The following is a 21,420-nucleotide window of genomic DNA, read 5'->3' as shown; positions in this document are numbered from 1 at the left end:
AGAGACTGCTATACTTCACAATAGGGATGGTACCAAAATAGTAGCAAATATAATTTTGTTGTCGGGGACTGTTATACTTCACTATAGGGATGGTACCAAAATAGTTGCACATATAATTTTGTTGTCGGGGACTGTTATACTTCACTATAGGGATGGTACCAAAATAGTAGCACATATAATTTAGTTGGCGGGAACTGCTATACTTTACTATAGGGGTGGTACCAAAATAGTGGCATGTATTATTTTGTTGTTGGGGTCTGTTATTATTCGATATAGGATTGGTACAAAAATAGTGGCATGTATTATTCTGTTGTCGGTATCTGTTATTATTCGATATAGGATTGGTACAAAATAGTGGCATGTAATATTCTGTTGTCGGTATATGTTATTATTCGATATTGGATTGGAACAAAAATAGTGGCATGTATTATTCTGTTGTCGGGATCTGTTATTATTCAATATACGATTGGTACGAAAATAGTGGCATGTATTATTCTCTTGTCGGGATCTGTAATTAATCGATATATGAAAGGTGCCAACATAGGAGTGTGCATTCTTTTGTTGTCTCATGACCCACAACAATTCATAATTCCCTTTGTTAATGTACTGATCATTGCATTATCAGATTCCCGGGGAATTATTCGAAATTTTGCATAGTGAAGCCATACCTACCTTGCCAAAACCAATGTATTGTATGTATGTTCAATGGGTACAAAGTATACCCTGGTGGTGGGTGAACTGCGGGAGTTCAAGCCCATTAGTGACCCTCAAGTAAATTCCAAAACGGGGAAAGGGGCGCAGCTAAATAATTATCTATTCAAAATTACAGGCACATATATGAACATATAAACTGAAACACAAGATTGGAATGTGCAACACGGCATTGCACGTTGTGTTGGCCACACTGTTTCTATTTCCCACTCTTTATCTCCTCCACGAGCTGGCTAGTTTGTGGGATTTGTCCACCCATGTTTTGTGATATATGCTAATACAGTTGTGTTGTCGCAATGGATGGGAACCGTTTTATTTTATACTTCATCTAGAAAGCAATCTAGTGCCCTCCCAACATATTAGGTATGTTTATGTGGAGTTGTGCTTTCCAAGGGAACCACTCCCCATTCTATTTTCAAGGCGTCCATGACCAGTGTTATAGCCGGAGTTGATGGAGCAATCTGTTATCTCCGTCTTATGTTGGTTGAGTCCATCCACTTGAGGGCAGTCAAGCTTTGTGGGATCCATGATATTTCCCATGTGGCGCGACCCACACAACTGGAGTGTGTGGACCTGGACGAGCATACTCCTGAGAGCTGTTTGAGGCACAAGGCCTCTCATAGATGGAGCCATTTCCACAAAGCTCATTAATTGTCTGAGCTGTGCTTGCATGCCAAAAAGTGTGGCTGCCGGGTCTCTCAACCTGAAACACTCCCAAGAATACATTCCCGGAAATACTAAATGTGATTGTTTGAAGGATGTGTGCTAAAATAACTGCTCTTGTATCAACCAGATATTGATAGAATGGATTCACATTGTTGGCCTGCTGTGCAGCCACAAAACTGGCACTACCATTAATTTTGGAAAAAACCTGTGAGGCTACAATGGGCAAACATTGAACTAATATCTTAAATCAAATGTATGAGATTGAGTGATATCAGGAAATCCCCTGATGTACACAGCAGTGTACCTCTGCTGGGGTCACCATCATGAAATGCTCTGAGAGAATATACTGATTCAGTTGGCTTGGGTCTATATTGTTCTTTATTGTTTACCAAAAATATGGGAGAATAACAGGCACTGCACTGCTGCCATTTGCCAATAATTCTCTCACTTCCTGGAAAATCAGAGCCATAGACACTGGTGATGTAGTCAACTGAAGCTTTTTGGCCAACTTGATCTTGTAGCTGTGCTTGACTTCTGAAAGGTCCTACAGGGTCATTGTGATAGTTAGCCAGTTTGCTACGGTAACTGAACAATTTAACGCCACAGGAAATAAGGGTTGGGAAACAAAATGAATCCTTTAATTCATACCACTGAAAACACCTGACCCCAACCACATCCACCTCAACGATCATTTCCTTGGTTGCTATGATTGTTCCTGTATTCCCCTCGACCAGACTGTCATTATTGGGCATTCTGACCCTATGAATGAGATTACTGTTCGTGTGTATCTGTCTTCAGATTACCATATTTAGAACACATATTATATTGGTGCATCTATGCCTAGCATCATTGGTTCTGGCAATGTGGTTGACTGCTGCCTCTGTTGAGGCCCTCAAAATGGCAAGCTACCTAGGCAGGACTGGGCCAAACTAATTCCTTATATTTGGTCCCATTGAATCAAAATAGTTTTGCATGCCCCTGTTCAGTGAATATCCTTTTACCATAAATACAACATTCTGGGTGATGTTAGCCATGTAAAAAAAGGGACATGTTACGATCAGCAAATTCTTGTATTGTCCATTGAGTGCCAGCTTAAAGCCAGAGACTGCAGCAGCACTTGGTAAATCAGAAAAATGCAACTTATGTGGAAATTAAAATTTCTTTAACACCATGCGCAAGGTTAGACATTCTTCCTTGCAAAAGAATGGTACATCTGGGCCCACCAACAGTACTGGATCATATGATACAGGGTCTCCTTTACAATCTGGTTTGTCACCAGAAATACAGTACTGATGTTCCCACTTGTAATCTAATGATGCTTTGGCATGGTGTGGAATTTGCAATCCTACCTAATATCCCTGCCCTCTGCTCGACGAATGAATCAACAGCAGGTGGCAGTAGTGTAACAGTGGATCTACACTGAGGTTATTGTACCACCTTAGTCACCTCATATACTTATCTATCCCAAGAATTTTTCTATTTGGGCTACATTTTTTGAGTAGACTTGACTCATCAGAAAATATAGAACTAAACTAAAGGGCACTGGACCCCACACATGATCTATTTTATTGTCATATTGGATGATCCCATGTTTATACCAAATTTGAAAGAATCCCATACACACGACCAGAATCTGGTTTCAGAATGATAGAAATATCTAATTCTTTTTTCAGCACAATGTATATACATATTGATATATACCGGTATATCACAAGATGTTTGATGCACGTGTACAGTTAGAATGTTAGCAGTCCTGGCATGTTAACAATGCAGGTACATATGAACAGTTGTTTTTAAATTATTAGACATAAATCATAAAGATCAAAGCTTTATGCTTCAATCAAGTTTAAATTTTTAAAGCAAACATTTTGTAGAATATAAACACAACACAATGTGGTATTGCAAGAATCAGAAATAATATATTTTTGTCTTGTAGGTGTACAAACTGTATTATTTGCCCAATTAAAGAATCTAACACTGCAATTTCAAATATTATAGAATTTTCCATAGTACTGAGCAATTTAATATATAGCATGCTTGAAAATAAACAATGCACCATCTTACTTATCATCTCACTCATTATGTAATACACTTGTAATACAGTTTTATAATATTTTTGTTATTATCATCATGTTATAACAAAATACACCATATACTAGTAGTCACGAAATAATCAGAAAACTGAAAAAGTGGTAATACAATTACTAAAAATTACTAAATGTCACACGCAACGTAATATTACCGTAATTGGTATAGTACAGGTGTGATGGTTCAAATACCAAAATGGCAACAGTAACAGAAAGACTTCCCTGGCGGCGATGATAAAATACGAACACGGAGCCAACAGATGAGGTTTCAACTGGTACTGGTATTATTATACTCTGCAAACATCAAGTACAATAACGCGGTAAAACACCACTACTCCAATAACTAATACAATTCAACGAGATCTCCGATCTGAACTCAGTGCTGAACAACTCCCCTATATATACCCACACTGTCTATGAATAGACCATTACATCAGCATACATAATGAGTCTGGAACTTACTACCAATTTCTAGAATGTTCCATTACCTTCTATTGCCTCCTACAGTGTTCTATTACCTATTCAACCAGTTTCTAAACAAAATCTAGAATATTCCACCCAGACACAGTACGGTTCTAGAACATTCTCAGTGACACGGAAGTGGTACATAAGTCGTATGCGACACTAAACAATTACTAAATCATTGTTATGGGTACTGAAGCCATTGATACCATATTCTTTCATTTCTCTGTATAGTATTTCCAAGTTTCCTACAATAATAAAAAAAAAAATTGTTAAAATATCTATCAAAATACAAAGCTTGTATGTTATGCTAATTTATCCCAGTATAGGGCCTAAGGGTTATCGGTAACAAGTCTGCCATTAGTAGTTAGTGTAGTGAGTCAGGTCAGGGAATTAATATTAATACCGGTAGTACCCAGTCCTAATTATAAGTAACAAATGACTCATTGGTCATTAGTGCAGTGAGTCAGGTCAGGTTCTCTGGGATTAATAAAACCCAGTCCTCATTAACAAATGCCAGAACAGAGCCTCAGGGATTAATAATACCCAGTATTAGTATAAGTAACAAAAGTCTGATTTGTACATGAAATTAGTGCAGTGAGTCAGGTTAGGTTCCCTGGGTATAATAATGTCCAGTCCTAGATATAGGTAACAAAAGTCCCATTGCTAGTTAGTGCAGTGAGTCAGGTTAGGTTCCCTGGGTATAATAATGCCTGGTCCTAGATATAGGTAACAAAAGTCCCATTGCTAGTTAATGCAGTGAGTTAGGTCAGGTTCCCTCGGTATAATAATGCCCAGTCCTAGATATAGGTAACAAAAGTCCCATTGCTAGTTAATGCAGTGAGTTAGGTCAAGTTCTCTGGGTATAATAATGCCCAGTCCTAGATATAGGTAACAAAAGTCCCATTGCTAGTTAATGCAGTGAGTTAGGTCAGGTTCTCTGGGTATAATAATGCCCAGTCCTAGATATAGGTAACAAAAGTCCCATTGCTAGTTAATGCAGTGAGTTAGGTCAGGTTCCCTCGGTATAATAATGCCCAGTCATAGATATAGGTAACAAAAGTCCCATTGCTAGTTAGTGTAGTGAGTCAGGTCAGGTTCCCTCGGTATAATAATGCCCAGTCCTAGATATAGGTAACAAAAGTTCCATTGCTAGTTAGTGCAGTGAGTTAGGTCAGGTCCTCTGGGATTAATAATACCCAGTATTAGTTATAAGTAACAAAAGTTTCATTGCTAGTTAGTGCAGTGAGTTAGGTCAGGTTCTCTGGGATTAATAATACCCAGTCTTGGTTATAGATAACAAATTACCCATTGGTAGTTAGTGCAGTGAGTCAAGTCGGGTTCCCTCGGTATAATAATGCCCAGTCCTAGATATAGGTAACAAAAGTTCCATTGCTAGTTAGTGCAGTGAGTTAGGTCAGGTCCTCTGGGATTAATAATACCCAGTATTAGTTATAAGTAACAAAAGTTTCATTGCTAGTTAGTGCAGTGAGTTAGGTCAGGTTCTCTGGGATTAATAATACCCAGTCTTGGTTATAGATAACAAATTACCCATTGGTAGTTAGTGCACTGAGTCAAGTCAGGTCCTCTGAAACTAATATACCCAGTTCTAGTTATAGGTAACCTGTGTCCCATTGGTCATCAGTGCAATGATTATGGCCAGGGTCTCAGGATTAATACATGTAAAACCCAGTTCTAGTTATAGATAACAAATGTCTCATTGGTTGTTAGTGCAGTGATTCAGGTCAGGGCCTCAGGATTAATAAAATCCAGTCCAAGTTCAGTGTTCTCCCCAGACCCCATGTCAAACACTGTATCTAATTTGCATAATTTTCCCCATTGAACATTCTGATACAATAACTGTTGGTATAAAATTATTTAACAATCTATCTACAATTAAATAAAGACGAGACAGTCTGATATTTTATATCATTTTACTCCATTGTCTTTTATGTATTTATCAAGTCAAATAAAGTTTGAAATAGAACAGCAAAACAAGCAGCCTGTCGGCTGAGATAGCTCCGCTGTTAACAAGGCACATTTCAATTAAAGAACTGAGGATATCATATAAGAAAATGAACAATATAGTATGTATAGCAATCGGACTTGCTGTTTCAACAAGAATTCAAAAATATCACTTTTTACTCAAAATGACAAAAATATTCATCAAAATTAGATAATTGAAGATATCATCATGAAATGAACACATCTGAGGGAGGTTTACCTGAGGTACCTATATGTATAGTATCAAAGCAATCAGACTTGCAGTTTTTAACAAGAAGTCGAAAATATCACCTTTTATCAAAAATTACAAAAATATTGACAAAAATTAGAGAATTAAAGATATCATCACAAAATGAACAAATCTGAGAGAGGTCCATATGTAGCACTTATATATATATATATATATATATATATATAATAGCAAAGCAATCAGACTTGCTGTTTTCAGCAAGAAGTCAAAAATATCACTTTTTACCAAAAATATTCACCAAAATTAGAGAATTTAAGATATCATTATAAAATGAACAAATATGAGAGAGGTCCACATGTAGTACCTATATATGTAATATCAAAGCAATTAAACTAGCGGCTTTTAACAAGAAGTCGAAAATATCACTTTTTACCAAAAATGACAAAATTATTCACCAAAATTAGAGAATTGAAGATATCATTACAAAATGAACAAATCTGAGAGAGGTCCACATGTAGTATCTATATATGTAATATCAAAGCAATTGGACTTGCGGTTTTTAACAAGAAGTTGAAAATATCACTTTTTACCAAAAATAACAAAAATATTCACCAAAATTAGAGAATTGAAGATATCATCATGAAATGAACAAATCTAAGAGAAGTCTACCCAAGGTACTTATACACCAAGTATCAAAGCATTCAGGCTTGTAGTTTTCAAGAAGAAGTCGAAAAAGTAAAACATTAACACGAACGACGACGGACAATCACTCATATGATAAGCTCCGCTCGACAAAGTCGACAGCGGAGCTAAAAAATTCCTGAAAATGATTCATTGGCGATTATCTTAGAACCACTAATAAACAGACTTGGCAATCCAGGTATTTCTTTTGATCTAACATGTGTCTCGAGTTAATGTTTTAATCTTAGAAAGAACTGGGGATGATAAAAAAAATGTCCACAAAGTCATGCGATAACATACGACTTTGTGAGGAACTATGGTGTTTCAACAGGAAGTGATGCAAAAGGTCAGACCGAAGTTTAATATTTTATCTTACATTTTGCCCTGATGTATCATATTTTCAAGAGTTTTTTAATACATGATCGGCAAAATACAGTAACATAATACCAGCTCTGTTGTAGACATGGCGACGTCAACTATCCTAGAAAAATCGACTATCAGAAAAAATGTTATGGTAAAAGTCGTTCATTTTTCTTTATTATACATTCAAGAACATTACTATAAAGATGGTTTATACATTCAAATAATCATTACTTTCCTAAAATATGGTCAATTTTGGCTATAAAATATATTATTTGGCAACTCAACTTAAAACTCAATGTGTGTACTCGCCATTCGGCAAAATTTGGCAAAGCGTGAGCCACCAGCGTAGCCGAGACACACATTCGTTGGGCAGATTGACACCTCCAAACAATAGTGTTGCCAGTCAGTTTTTTTCTTTGGCGATCTCGCCTGCAGTTGAATAATTTTTGCTTCGATTTATGTACAGTTTTATTTTCAATGGGATTTAATTTCACTTGTTTTTTTTAAATTAAAGCAAAAACTGCAAATAACAGCAGTGTACCAAATCAGTATATTTTCCAGACGTATGCAGCATTTGTGATTTGTGAGACTTATTTTGTCACATTGTTGCTGTTACGTGCAATGGGCAAATTATTAATATTCTAGTATTTGATTTGGATTTAGAGGGGCCACACCCTTGAAAGAACTTCTCACAGGGTCACATCACTGTACTATGACGCTTTAGAGGTCTGGGGAGAACACTGTTGTTATACATGTACGTAAAAAATGTCCAATTGGTTGTTAGTGCAGTGAGTCAGGTTAGGTTCTAGGGGAATAATAATACCTTATTATTAGTTTTATTGTTAGTGCAGTGAGTCGGGTCAGGTCGTCTTCGATTAATAATACCTAGTCATACCGGTCACTGGTAGCATAGTGGTTGTCGCATCAGACTCATGATTTGTAGACCCAAGTTCAAATCCTACTTAGGCTGAACATGGAAAGCCCAATTCCACTGGCCAAGATTTATTCACTAACAAATGCGACTTTGGGGGAACCTTGATTAAGGTCCACTAGGATAGCGCATTAAATTGCCATTTGATAGGAAAATGGCCGCACAGCCCTGTCATGTAGTCCCAAACTTGAATATGACTTCTGTGGCAAAAATGCACTATGTGTCAGCACTTGCAATTTGCACATAAAAAAAAGTCAGGAGAGACAACAGTGACATTCACATTGCCTGGCACAAAAAAATTATTAAAAATAATAATAATACCTAGTCCTAATTATGAGTAACAAATGTCTTATTGGTTGTTAGTGCAGTGAGTCAGGTTAGGTTCTAAGGGAATAATTATACCTTATTATTTAGTTCATAGTTAAGGCAGTGATTCATAATATCCAGTTTTAGATATACATGTATAGGGAAGAACTGTGTTAACTCCATATTTGATTTTGCAAAAAGTTGTGGGATAGATAATTGAACTGAAGAGGGCATTTGGGGGGAGGGGGGGCTCACATCTTTTCCATAGAGCCCTCCGTTAAAATAAGCTTTTTACCTCTCCTGTTTTCAAGCAACGTGCAAGTTATTTTTAAAAATGTTATGGTTATATTGTTCAGTTGAATTTTCAATCCCACAATTCTTTGCAAAATCCAATATTGAGTTAACACATTTCTCCTCTATAGGAAGCCACTATCCCATTGATCATCAGGTCAGTGAGACAGGCCAAGGTAGTTAGATACAAATAGATTGCATGGCAAACTTTTTTATTTTCAAAGGATTTTTTTAGTAATATTATTCATTCACTTATGGTACATGTATAAAGTATAGTTTAAACATTCATCTATCACAGCAAGTATTTGGAAATGAAATTAAGAAAGCATTTCTGTGAATTCATGGCGTCCCAAAATTCAGTAGGAATTCCAAGTGGTTACTCACATTCTGGAGCTACATTTACAAATGTATATCCACAATGCAGCAATAATAAAGATGGTTTTTGTATTGTAAAACTTATTAAACAAATTAAAATGTAATACAAAGATAAGATAATAATAAGATTAATAACAAAATTGTATGTCTTTTCTAAATGACTATAGTATTGCCTAGGCTGTTTTATTGACTATTGACACACCTTTGTCATTTACGCAAGTGTATAATATATTATACAAATTGTTCTATCTCGTCATGTTATAGAGAAAAATATGATAAAATAAGAAAGTGACTGACATGTTTTATACAAGAATACCATTGAGGTTATGGATATAAATTAATTACTGTAAATCTTGCGTATTAAAACATTTTAATTTCAAGAAAATAAATAGCTGCTAAAATATGGATTTTCCAGAATGGATGCTACAACTCTTGACAACACCAGCGAATTCTGGAAAGTCATCATATATGGAATATTTTACAGAAATGCATCTCAAATGGAAAAAAGATGGTCAAAAAGATGACAATTCGGTCGGAAAAGATGCGCAAGCAAAGAAAACTTAAACTAAACATAACGAATTACTCCAAATTATACACAAACTGTCCAGAATTATTCAGAATTATGAGATTTATTGATTTGTGAAGAAAAATAATAACAAAAAGCAAGAGAACGTTGGTTTTAATTTTCCCGGGTACCAAAATAGTGGCAAATACCGAAGTTGCGTCCAGGTCAAACCTCATACTTGTGATTGCCATTAGATGAGCGCATTGGATTGTGGGAAAATCAATGTTTATCAACACAAATGTCGCACATGCGCAGCGCGACGACTGCCGCCCTTCAGATGTGACGAAATATGTTTTCTACATCACATTATAAATGACATACTCAGGCTGCCTTTTAAAGATATTAAATAGCAGCGGATTCTTCTACCCACGTCATTTAGTTCAAATGTACACTCTTATCTGTTTCAAGGGGAAACATTGCTCATCATTTACAACAATAATTGTTTTCATCTAATTTGCTTGATGAGCAAAATTGTGCTTGTCATTTTCCTACCTCCGTGCTGTGGCGACTTTCTTCGTCGGGGTGGTTACGAATGAGGAGCCTGAGTATCAAGTCGTTTCGTGAACTGAACAACTTGAAGGGACGTTTAGCAAAATTGTTATTGAAATAGTCGACCAAATATTAATAAGAATGGGGATCAGATAAAAACATCATGATTTATACAGTGTAAACGTGCGTGTAAGTTTGTAATCGGCGAGTGTAACCTGGCAACGGGTGGCAACATCACGCCTGTCTCATATAATACAGCGCGGCGTCCTTGATGTGTTTACACTGTTTATTATTTGGGTAGACATTTGTTCTAGGTGAGAGAACTGTTAGCTAATTACGTGTACATCCAGGTGTTTTTCACCTTGGATGGGGAGGACAGCAGAACGATTTGACTCCAGAAACTAGTCTCCTGTGGCTGGGATTTGTTAGACTTTGCATACAGTCTCTTGTTTATTTTTTGTTGAAACCCGAATTTCGCGGCAACTCGCGTTTCGACATTTCTAAATTCCAATAACATATTATTATATTGAAAACAACAACAACAACAACAAATAAACAAGACACTGTATGCAAGTATAGTTTCTGGAATGTTACGACGTTCCCGTTTGTATAAAATTTGACAGTTTCCGGTAGCCCTAATCGATAAAATGAACTTAGTTATGATGTTTTATTTAAACAAACCTGATAACAATTAAATTAGCTTTCTTTTTGGTATTTGACACATGCTCAGATTTATTTATTTTTGTATACAGATTTAGAATGAAGAAAATCGTATAGGTTATTATCACATGGCGGGTTTTCCGCGTCGAACAGGTATCACCGTGACCGTCATATGCCTATCAATGGGCTCACTTCCTCAGGCTGTATCAATGTGGACGGTGTCCCACGGCGTATACTTGAAAACTATATTACCTTATTTAATAACTTGTTATCTTTTGAATGTTAGTATCAGTATAACCATGGCAACGCTTACTAGCCAAATAAGCGTTCCGTAAATTCAAACAAAACTACATTCGTTTTTCTCAAACCATCAAATGTGACTGCGCATTTCAGTTTATTTATATCAACGATTCCAATTTGTCCACTACAACGGTTATCTTCACAATAACAAGTATCAGTTTTGGAGTCCCCCAAAAGGTCACAATAGAAATAAAATTGATACGACGGTTCCCTGAAATCGCCATTTTCATTGTTGCAAAACGTAGCGTGTTTCTATTTATGTGTATCTGTATCTGAATTTTATGTATAAGTAAAAAGTCTAATGGCACCTATGCCAACAACTTGAAGATTTTATTTTATTATTTTGTCAATGAAAAGGCATATAATGCAAATAATATAAATAATTGATCCCGTGAAAAAAAACAGTATGCGAATCTCAAAACTCCAAGTTTACATGTAAACTCCGGAAAATTGTTTCCTACACAGTAACCAAGAATACCGAGACGCTAATTGACCTTACGTGAACTTTTCGAGTTCAGTTGGCCGACCGTACTATAGAGGCTGGTACTGTAGAGCATGCTGGGTATAGAACTTATGCTCAGGCTTGTAAACTAGGAATTGAACAGTCTCTGTGATAGTAATTAAAATAAACCCAATGTACTAACGGCCGTTCCACTCATTTCAGTTCTGCAAATTCCATTGCTTGAATCCGGGTCAATGTTCTCCGAGCAGCCACTTAAAATTAAATGAGACGGGACTATAAACTATAAAAGACAATAGAAAGCATGTTTCCTGGAGCCTATGACTTTCCAATTTCAGATCGACCGTGACAACCATCGTCCTTTAAAATTTCTGTGAAATGCCCACATACCTATATATGCCCTGGAATGACTTGATATTTATAAAAAATTAGAATATTATAATTATAAATCTTATTAAAGTAAAATTGACAATATTCCGAGTTGTAACCCAGCCACTTCCGGCAAAGGGAGAAAGTAATGAAAGTGCGTGTTTCTTCTTCTAGACTATCGATAAAGAGCTATTTCATTTAGAACAACGATTACCAAATATTATCTACAATATATCTATCCTACAACTGACGGGCGTTTATAAACTACTAGTATTATAGTGGATTTCCCAGGGGTCAGGCGTTGATGACTGTTTACGATTTGGTCAGTCCTTTTATTGCGCAGCATGAATTGTGTAATGTTATGCAGCTATAACATGATATTGTTGTTGTGTATTTGTACTTGGGCCCGGAAAAATAAATAACATAGGAACTATTTACCATTAACGTTGTTTTTCAGTGACAGCATTCAACCATGGAGGTATAAACATAGCCATGAAATGTACGTACAACATCATTATTGTTATTATTTAGAAACGATCACGCGTTCAACAAAGAAACAATGATGTGTTACAAAAACACATGAAAAAAGAAAGAAAAATAAACAAACACTCAAACTGGCTAGAAGAATAAAGTCATAAAATTTAACCTCACTTATCCTTTCGTGGACATATTTTTTCCGTTGGAATGTTGCTGCAAAAATTCAACTACACATTCTATGGACCAAATCATTCCCCGTTATATACAGGTCCTCGTCAAAAATGAAAATACTTATTGCGGGTTTATTTTGTTAAATTTTCGGAAAAGGTTTACGCGAAGCGTCTGCCCCGCAACTTGAACACCGTCCAGGGCCCGACTCAGGATGCTATACATAAAACTAGTTCGAATAAAAACCAAAAATGGCAAACCAAAAGATTTTCCGCTTTTTTTAGAAATTTGGTAGTTTACGCTATAAAGGGCAAAGTAAAATGGAAAATAACGTCGTGTCACAAACACGTACAAGGTAGTTCATCAACAAAAAAATACTTCAATAAAGTGTGTGCGCGTTGTCCTTGTATTAGGACAGGTTATGATTTAAATCTAAAATGCAGTTGTTTTATCGACAGGTATTAAAAGCCGCTGTGCAATTGAATGGATTTACTATTTGATGCCCTTGGAGAAGAAGAGACCTTGAAAAAGGCGGCACGACCTTGAATGGAAAAAAATCATATACAATCACATTGCTCTTGCCTTTAACAATACAGTACTACGCAATATGCTTTCAATAGTGTCAATAACATTGAAGAATCAGTTTACATGTTGAAATTTCTGACGGCTATTTCGTCGTGTATACCGATCGTGCAAACGGCGCGGGCAATGACACTGTGGGTATTCCCCGACACACATGACGAGCACATGACCTAACTGGTGACAGGCAGTTCTCGTCACCATTGGCTTACAATACAAAAGAGACTTTAGGAGATTTTACCCTCAGATCAGAGCAAAACAAAGTGTAAATCGATATTTTTTTCAAACAGTTTCTATTTTTCATATTTGCAAATATAAAAATAATATAAATGGTGCCTAAACCCAAGTTTCGGGGATGATACTGCTGGGAAAAGGGTGCGAACGTTTGCAAAATACACACGATTTAAACATTAGAGCTTCATGCTAATTTTGTGGGTCAAATCAAAATGGAAATTTGCTAATCTACATAAACACAATCAACCAGTCAGAGACAGCCTAATCGGATATGTCATCATCCGTACAGAAAACGTTTTTGCCCACGTTGCAAATTCCAGCATGAAATAAACCACGGAGCGAGTAACAGTGTATTAGTTTGTTTCCTCAAATTTCTTCTTTCGCAAAGGGATTGCGACTGCTAGCGAACACGGATTACACAAAATGACACTCGAAGACGGCGAACAAACACAACAGCATCGCACAGAGTGAGTAGATCATTTTATTTCTGCTTTCCATCCCGTATTCGACTCGCTCCATGTCTACGTTGGATGACTCAACGTTTTCAAAACGTTTCGCCATAACAATGCCGACAGCTTCGCCAGTGAGTTGTGCGCCAGCCGGCCCCAAAAACGACTTGATTCGAGAGTATAGTCTGAAAATATAAGCTTGTTTTAGCGAGAAAAAACACACATCGTTATCATCATCTTGTCGAAACTGTCATGCTAGTTGTTCTCGATCGACAAGAAGTGGCATTTAAAAACTTGCATGTTCCGACTTGCTCGGCGTAAATATGTATGATGTCAAGACAACCTTGCTTTCTTGCACCATGCATTACGTTTATGTAGCCGGAAAAATGTGAAATCATGATTGTTTCTATTGAGAAAAATCCGTTTTAGGTGGTATAGTTTATGAACAAATTTCGAAACGCGAGGTACATGCAATCCGTCAGTGGTATTGCATACCGGGTCACGCGCACGACGTAAGTGGTGGAATCTGATGGGCGGGGTAGTGGGTCGAGTATTTCCGGTAGCACCTAGTTTTCTAAATAACTGCGTACCAGCCGACTGCACTAGTGGGCGGTCAGACCACTTCCGCAGATCTAGATCGAGCGCAAAAACGTTTATTTGCCGCGTTTATGTGATGGATTTCCCTGTGTCGGTAAAGACTAATTCAGTAATTGTTTCAGGACGTCTTAATAGCATGGTGTCACCGATACTTCCGCATAAATTATACTAGGAAATTGTCATAGCGGGAAAGATGTGTACACGAATTATTTTAATTCAACAGGAAACATAAGTTAACAATCTGTTTTCTTGGCTTTTACAGTAATTCTCAGATGGATATCGCTGAAGCACTCTCCCACGTTTTGGGGAAGGCCAATGAAGAGGACAGACTTACAAAGGGAATTTACGAGTGCGCGACATTGCTCGGAAAGTGAGTATCCATTGTTTGCTTGAACTCGTTAATGTAATACCAAGAAACGTCGTGTTGTCGTGAGCCGGACATCCTGAAATGGAAAATTGTGAAAAAGTTGGCTTTCTGCCAGGTGATTTCAAATGTATTCGCTGATGAAGAAGGGTCATAGTTGCTACATACAGTGAGTTTACTTCTGTTTTGACAACATGTTGCTCGTTTTGCGAGGTAAATATTCTGATGTTTCAGAAGACGGTAGTAGTAATGTGTGTATTGCATCATTTCAACAACTACGCAGTTTATTTTGCTGCATTGACCATGGCATGCTATTGTAGACAATTGAAAGTTAATTATTATTAGGTAGCCAGAAAAACTTCATAAAAAGTTAAGTGTTGCTTACTTGGTTGTGTGTAAACAATTTTTAAAGTCAAGGTCATGTACAGTAATTGATTACAATTTATAAACTTGTCTGTCTCCAGACTATTACATCAATGGTTTTAATAAGATTTTCGTTATGTTTTACAGAGACCCGGAGAGTGTTTTTCTATGTCTGTTGACTGATAACTGTACTGGCGATGTAGCGTTGCATATGCATTTCACGTTGATGAAAGCCTATTGCTGGGAGAACGAAATACGACTGATGCTGGTAAGTGAGAAAGTTTTGACCTAAAAAAAAAAATGATTGCATCAGATACAAATAGAAAATGACTTAATTATTACCCTGGATTTCATAGTGCATAGGTGTAATTGTTTGGGTGTGTCCCATTGGCATTGAGCTTATACTTAGGATATTAATATGCAAGTCCTCAGATAAAAAATTAAAAATTACTTCACAAAGTTTGTTCTAATTTACAATTCCTATTTTGGACTTGTGGGGGCTGGATGATGTTTATTGCTAGCATTCAATAGTAAAATAGCTGAGTAAAAGAAAAAAATTGCTGACAGACATTTTTTTTTTCAATTGTTTTGGTCAAAGGCCCTGCCACTCTTTCAACAATACTGGAATCAATTCTGCTGCATCAACAGTATTTTAGATATGGTGTTTTCCCAACTAGATTGTTTGCATTCAAGATAACAATTATTGCATTTAACTATGCAAATATAATTTGTCTAGTTTGCAATTTCAAAATGACTACATTAAAAGAGAACAATGTCGAAACATTTGCACTAAGCTAAGGTGTGGTCGCAATGCAAACTAGTTTTTAATACAGTGTAATGGAAAATTAGGATAATTGGTATGTTTTTTTGGGTGTGGTTCATTTCCGAATTAATTTAAACCTGCATAAATTGTTGCAACCGATAAATATACCTCTTTGTTAGCTCCTCCATCTGTCAGGCGTTTGTCTGGGTTAGATGATGTGATCATAAATCAAAGCCATCTCAGATCAGTCTATTAACTATTTTTTACCCCTACTTTAAAATTACCTTATTTAGGTCATGTTTCAGGTAACCCCCTCCCTTCCCCCATAAAATAAAGATTTTGGAAAAATATCTGATTGATGTTAATTATGATTTTTAGAAAGGGGATGGTGATGTAATCAGAAACGGCTTTAACATAAAATTGTATTCGCTGAAACAGGACGCTGTGACATCAGAAAGTTTGCCACAATGGTGTCAGTCACGACTTGTTGCACACCCTTTCACATCTGTCCACATGCCATTAGCAATGTAGTGTCCTAAATCAGAACAGAGGGGTGTCAGTCTCTTTTGTGTTGTTTGTATTTTGTTGTAGTTACTCCCTTCCGTTGACGTCAATTGTCTCATTTGCATGACAATAGCTTTGACTGAGGTGACCTTTTTATGAACAGGGGGGCAAAGAAAATAGCCTTCGTTTAAGAATGTTATTGTACTATGTTTAGAAACCCAGATTCCAAAAATAACTACTGCAAATTAAGCTATTGTAGGTTTCTTGCTCATCTGATGTAAATAGACCTGTTGTTTCCATGGTAACAATACTAACATTGTCCATGCTGTTTGTTACCACACCTGCTTCAGCTTAAATAACACAAATTCTAAATTTAGCAACAGTATAAAAATAAAATAAAAAAAAACACTTAAATTGTACTGCTTGAAAAGCCTTTCCATTATGAGGTAGAATCTAAATTCATTTTGTAGCAGAATGAAAACATGTTTGTAGAATGTAAATATATTTTGCAGATAGTAATTCGTCCTGATTATGTTAGTATGTAATTGTGGCAGCATCCTAGTTTTGTGAAAATCACTGCAAAATAAGAAGAAAAAAGAAAATTTTAGAATGGTTATTATCTGATCTAGTGTGCGAGAAAGACTGCTGAAATTGGGAAAATTTTTCTAATTGCAGTTTTTCTTTTTTTATTACAGATTGAAGATTATGAAAACCTTGTCAAGTTGCTTAGCAACAACAATAGTGCAACGGGTGCTGCTGCCCTGGACAATGGCGAAGCTACTGTGGACAACGTTGAAGATACCGTGGACAATGCTGAAGCTCCCATGGACAACACCCAAGCTACAGTTGAAAAAGAGGGCATCGAACAGATCACCAGCGATGCGACGAAGTTATGCTGCTTGATTGTTCAATATCCATCGGCTGCAGAGAAAGATGTCGCCATGGATACAGTCTTACAACATTACACAACTATGCTAAATGTGACACCGTATCCCGCTGTTACTCTCGGAAAATGAAGACAGGCAATACGAAAATGTAAGGGCTGTTAATGTTTTACTCTTGTTAGTGATCGGTGTTGTAATGCATAGTTACTGTATCAGTTATTCACCAAATATTACAAGAAACTTATCTTTGTTCTTGTTCTTTCCTTCTGCAGAAGGCTGCCACTGTTGCTAAGTAACCTGGCCACCTCTAGGTATAACCGACTGTTGCCATGGCCGTTGCTTCACTTGTGACCTGCCAGATCAGTCCCAAATGTGCTGCCATTGTCTCGTGTACAAGCACGCAAAATGATCCGGTCTATTCACGCACATCTAAGAAAATGACGACAGATAGAAGATTTTATATGGCTGTACAATCATCTCGGCTACTAATCATTAATTCTGAGTCATTATTTATGCAGAAATTCTTTTTTTGTCAGTGCATTTAGAATGCACATGAAGAACAAAAAAACACATTAAAATGAAGAAAAAGAAAGTGGTGAGAAAAAACAATGTATAGTCGTGAAAAAAAAACCTGCTTAAAAACAAAACAAAAAACACTGTCTCTTTAGGATTAAGAGTCAATGTACAAGGCTTTGTGATGACTGAAAACTAAAATGCACTCAATAAGTCACAATAAAATGGGAATGAAGTAATAATGAATGTCAAAATTTGATGATCCAGTATGATTTGGAGAAAACTTTAACATTCAAATATGAAACGTTTAGTCATAAACACCTCAGCTGTCTTTACAAATTTATCAGGGAAGTCCATATTTTATCGATATTTTCATTAGTGTATGCATATATTCAGGACATTTTACATATACATTCTTTTCTTCGATCAAATACTGTAAACAGTCAACATTTCGCTGTTAACTGTTGTCAAATTTCTCCATCAGGCATATTGATGGAAGTTCAGGTGTTTTGGGAAATTTGTGTTTTGCAAAATTAGAGGTAGTTATAGTTGGGTGCGTTCTTGTTTAACTCAGTATTAGTAACTTTGAAGGCTTTGTATTTATTGTTTTTAAAGTTTTTTCCAATAACAGTTTTATCTTGTAACATCTTTCTTGCTGTGCATCGAAGGTGTGTATATTAATATAACAATAAATATTTGTTTTAATTTATTACACATTTAATATGTGTATCAAGGAATGTTGTCATCATCCAATCAGAGCTTGGTGAAAGTCTCAATCTGGTGCTGCCCTTCCCCCTGGATATGAGGGGAGAAATCATGTTCTGATAAACTTTAGTAAATTGTATCAATTTCATAGTTCTCAATATATTTTGTGTGTCTATAAAGTATTTAAATTATTTTAACTTTTGACAATTTTAACAATAAACTTGTAATTTCATACTGAACTTTTTATCTATGAGAGTTTCACTTTCCTCCGCCCCTGTACTTTACAAAGCATGGTAGTGAAGTGGTATGTGTGGTACCACATTCGTACCCTTCAACTTTTCTAACTTAGTGAAATGGTTGACTACATCCTTAGTGAAAGTAAAGTGCCCACCTATGCCTTGGTGGATTACACCCTTAGTGAAAGTAAAGTGCCCACCCATGCCTTGGTGGATTACACCCTTAGTGAAAGTAAAGTGCCCACCTATGCCTTGGTGGATTACATCCTTAGTGAAAGTAACATGCCCACCCATGCCTTGGTTGATTACACCCTTAGTGAAAGTAATGTGCCCACCCATGCCTTGGTTGATTACAACCTTAGTGAAAGTAACATGCCCACCCATGCCTTGGTTGATTACACCCTTAGTGAAAGTAAAGTGCTCACCCATGCCCTGGTTGATTACACCGTTAGTGAAAGTAACATGCCCACACATGCCTTGGTTGATTACACCCTTAGTGAAAGTAAAGTGCCCACCCATGCCTTGGTGGATTACACCCTTAGTGAAAGTAAAGTGCCCACCTATGCCTTGGTGGATTACATCCTTAGTGAAAGTAACATGCCCACCCATGCCTTGGTTGATTACACCCTTAGTGAAAGTAATGTGCCCACCCATGCCTTGGTTGATTACACCCTTAGTGAAAGTAAAGTGCTCACCCATGCCCTGGTTGATTACACCGTTAGTGAAAGTAAAGTGCTCACCCATGCCTTGGTTGATTACACCCTTAGTGAAAGTAACATGCCCACCCATGCATTGGTTGACTACACCCTTACTGAAAGTAACATGCCCACCCATGCCTTGGTTGATTACACCCTTAGTGAAAGTAACGTACCCACCCACGCCTTGGTTGATTACACCCTTAGTGAAAGTAACATGCTCACCCATGCCTTGGTTGATTACACCCTTAGTGAAAGTAACATGCCCATCCATGCCTTGGTTGATCACACCCTTAGTGAAAGTAATGTGCCCACCCATGCATTGGTTGACTACATCCTTAGTGAAAGTAAAGTGCTCACCCATGCATTGGTTGATTACACCCTTAGTGAAAGTAACATGCCCACCCATGCCTTGGTTGATTACACCCTTAATGAAAGTAACATGCTCACCCATGCCTTGGTTGATTACACCCTTAGTGAAAGTAGCATGCCCATCCATGCCTTGGTTGATCACACCCTTAGTGAAAGTAAAGTGCTCACCCATGCCTTGGTTGATTACATCCTTAGTGAAAGTAACATGTCCACCCATGCCTTGGTTGATTACAACCTTAGTGAAAGTAATGTGCACACTAATGCATTGGTTGATTACATCCTTAGTGTAAGTAACATGCCCACCCATGCCTTGGTTGATTACACCCTTAGTGAAAGTAACATGCTCACCCATGCCTTGGTTGATTACACCCTTAGTGAAAGTAACATGCTCACCCATGCCTTGGTTGATCACACCCTTAGTGAAAGTAAAGTGCTCACCCATGCCTTGGTTGATTACACCCTTAGTGAAAGTAACATACCCACCCATGCCTTGGTTGATTACACCCTTAGTGAAAGTAACATGCCCATCCATGCCTTGGTTGATCACACCCTTAGTGAAAGTAATGTACCCACCCATGCATTGGTTGACTACATCCTTAGTGAATGTAAAGTGCTCACCCATGCCTTGGTTGATTACATCCTTAGTGAAAGTAACATGCCCACCCATGTATTGGTTGATTACAACCTTAGTGAAAGTAAAGTGCTCACCCACGCCTTGGTTGATTACACCCTTAGTGAAAGTAATGTGCCCACCCATGCATTGGCTGACTACATCCTTAGTGAAAGTAACATGCCCACCCATGCCTTGGTTGATTACACCCTTAGTGAAAGTAACGTGCCCACTCATGCCTTGGTTGATTACACCCTTAGTGAAAGTAACATGCTCACCCAAGCATTGGTTGATTACACGCTTAGTGAAAGTAAAGTGCTCACCCATGCCTTAGTTGATTACACCCTTAGTGAAAGTAATGTGCCCACCCATGCATTGGTTGACTACATCCTTAGTGAAAGTAACATGCCCACCCATGCCTTGGTTGATTACACCCTTAGTAAAGTAACGTGCCCACCCATGCCTTGGTTGATTACACCCTTAGTGAAAGTAACATGCTCACCCATGCCTTGGTTGATTACACCCTTAGTGAAAGTAACATGCCCATCCATACCTTGGTTGATCACACCCTTAGTGAAAGTAATGTGCCCACCCATGCATTGGTTGACTACATCCTTAGTGAAAGTAAAGTGCTCACCCATGCATTGGTTGATTACACCCTTAGTGAAAGTAACATGCCCACCCATGCCTTGGTTGATTACACCCTTAGTGAAAGTAACAAGCCCACCCATGCATTGGTTGATTACAACCTTAGTGAAAGTAAAGTGCTCACCCATGCCTTGGTTGATTACACCCTTAGTGAAAGTAACATGTCCATCCATGCCTTGGTTGATCACACCCTTATTGAAAGTAAAGTGCTCACCCATGCCTTGGTTGATTACATCCTTAGTGAAAGTAACATGCCCACCCATGCCTTGGTTGATTACACCCTTAGTGAAAGTAATGTGCACACTAATGCATTGGTTGATTACATCCTTAGTGAAAGTAACATGCCCAC

General features: G+C 37.3%; 1 protein-coding gene across 1 annotated transcript; it reads left to right on the top strand.

Moving 5' to 3' along the window:
- Positions 1-13,657: 13,657 nt before the first annotated feature.
- gadd45a-like (growth arrest and DNA-damage-inducible, alpha-like) lies at positions 13,658-18,749 on the top strand. Its single transcript, NM_001165024.1, is given in 5 exon segments — positions 13,658-13,835; positions 14,677-14,784; positions 15,289-15,409; positions 17,104-17,443; positions 17,565-18,749. Coding segments are annotated over 4 exon segments (594 nt in total). The 5' UTR covers positions 13,658-13,791; the 3' UTR covers positions 17,425-17,443; positions 17,565-18,749.
- The last annotated feature ends 2,671 nt before the right edge of the window (positions 18,750-21,420 follow it).

This window comes from Saccoglossus kowalevskii, chromosome 9, assembly GCF_978046115.1.
Source record: "Saccoglossus kowalevskii chromosome 9, keSacKowa6.1, whole genome shotgun sequence".
In the NCBI taxonomy this organism is placed as follows: Eukaryota; Metazoa; Hemichordata; class Enteropneusta; family Harrimaniidae; genus Saccoglossus; species Saccoglossus kowalevskii.
Note: the sequence above shows the minus strand (reverse complement) of the source record. Positions and strands in the feature narration are given on the sequence as shown.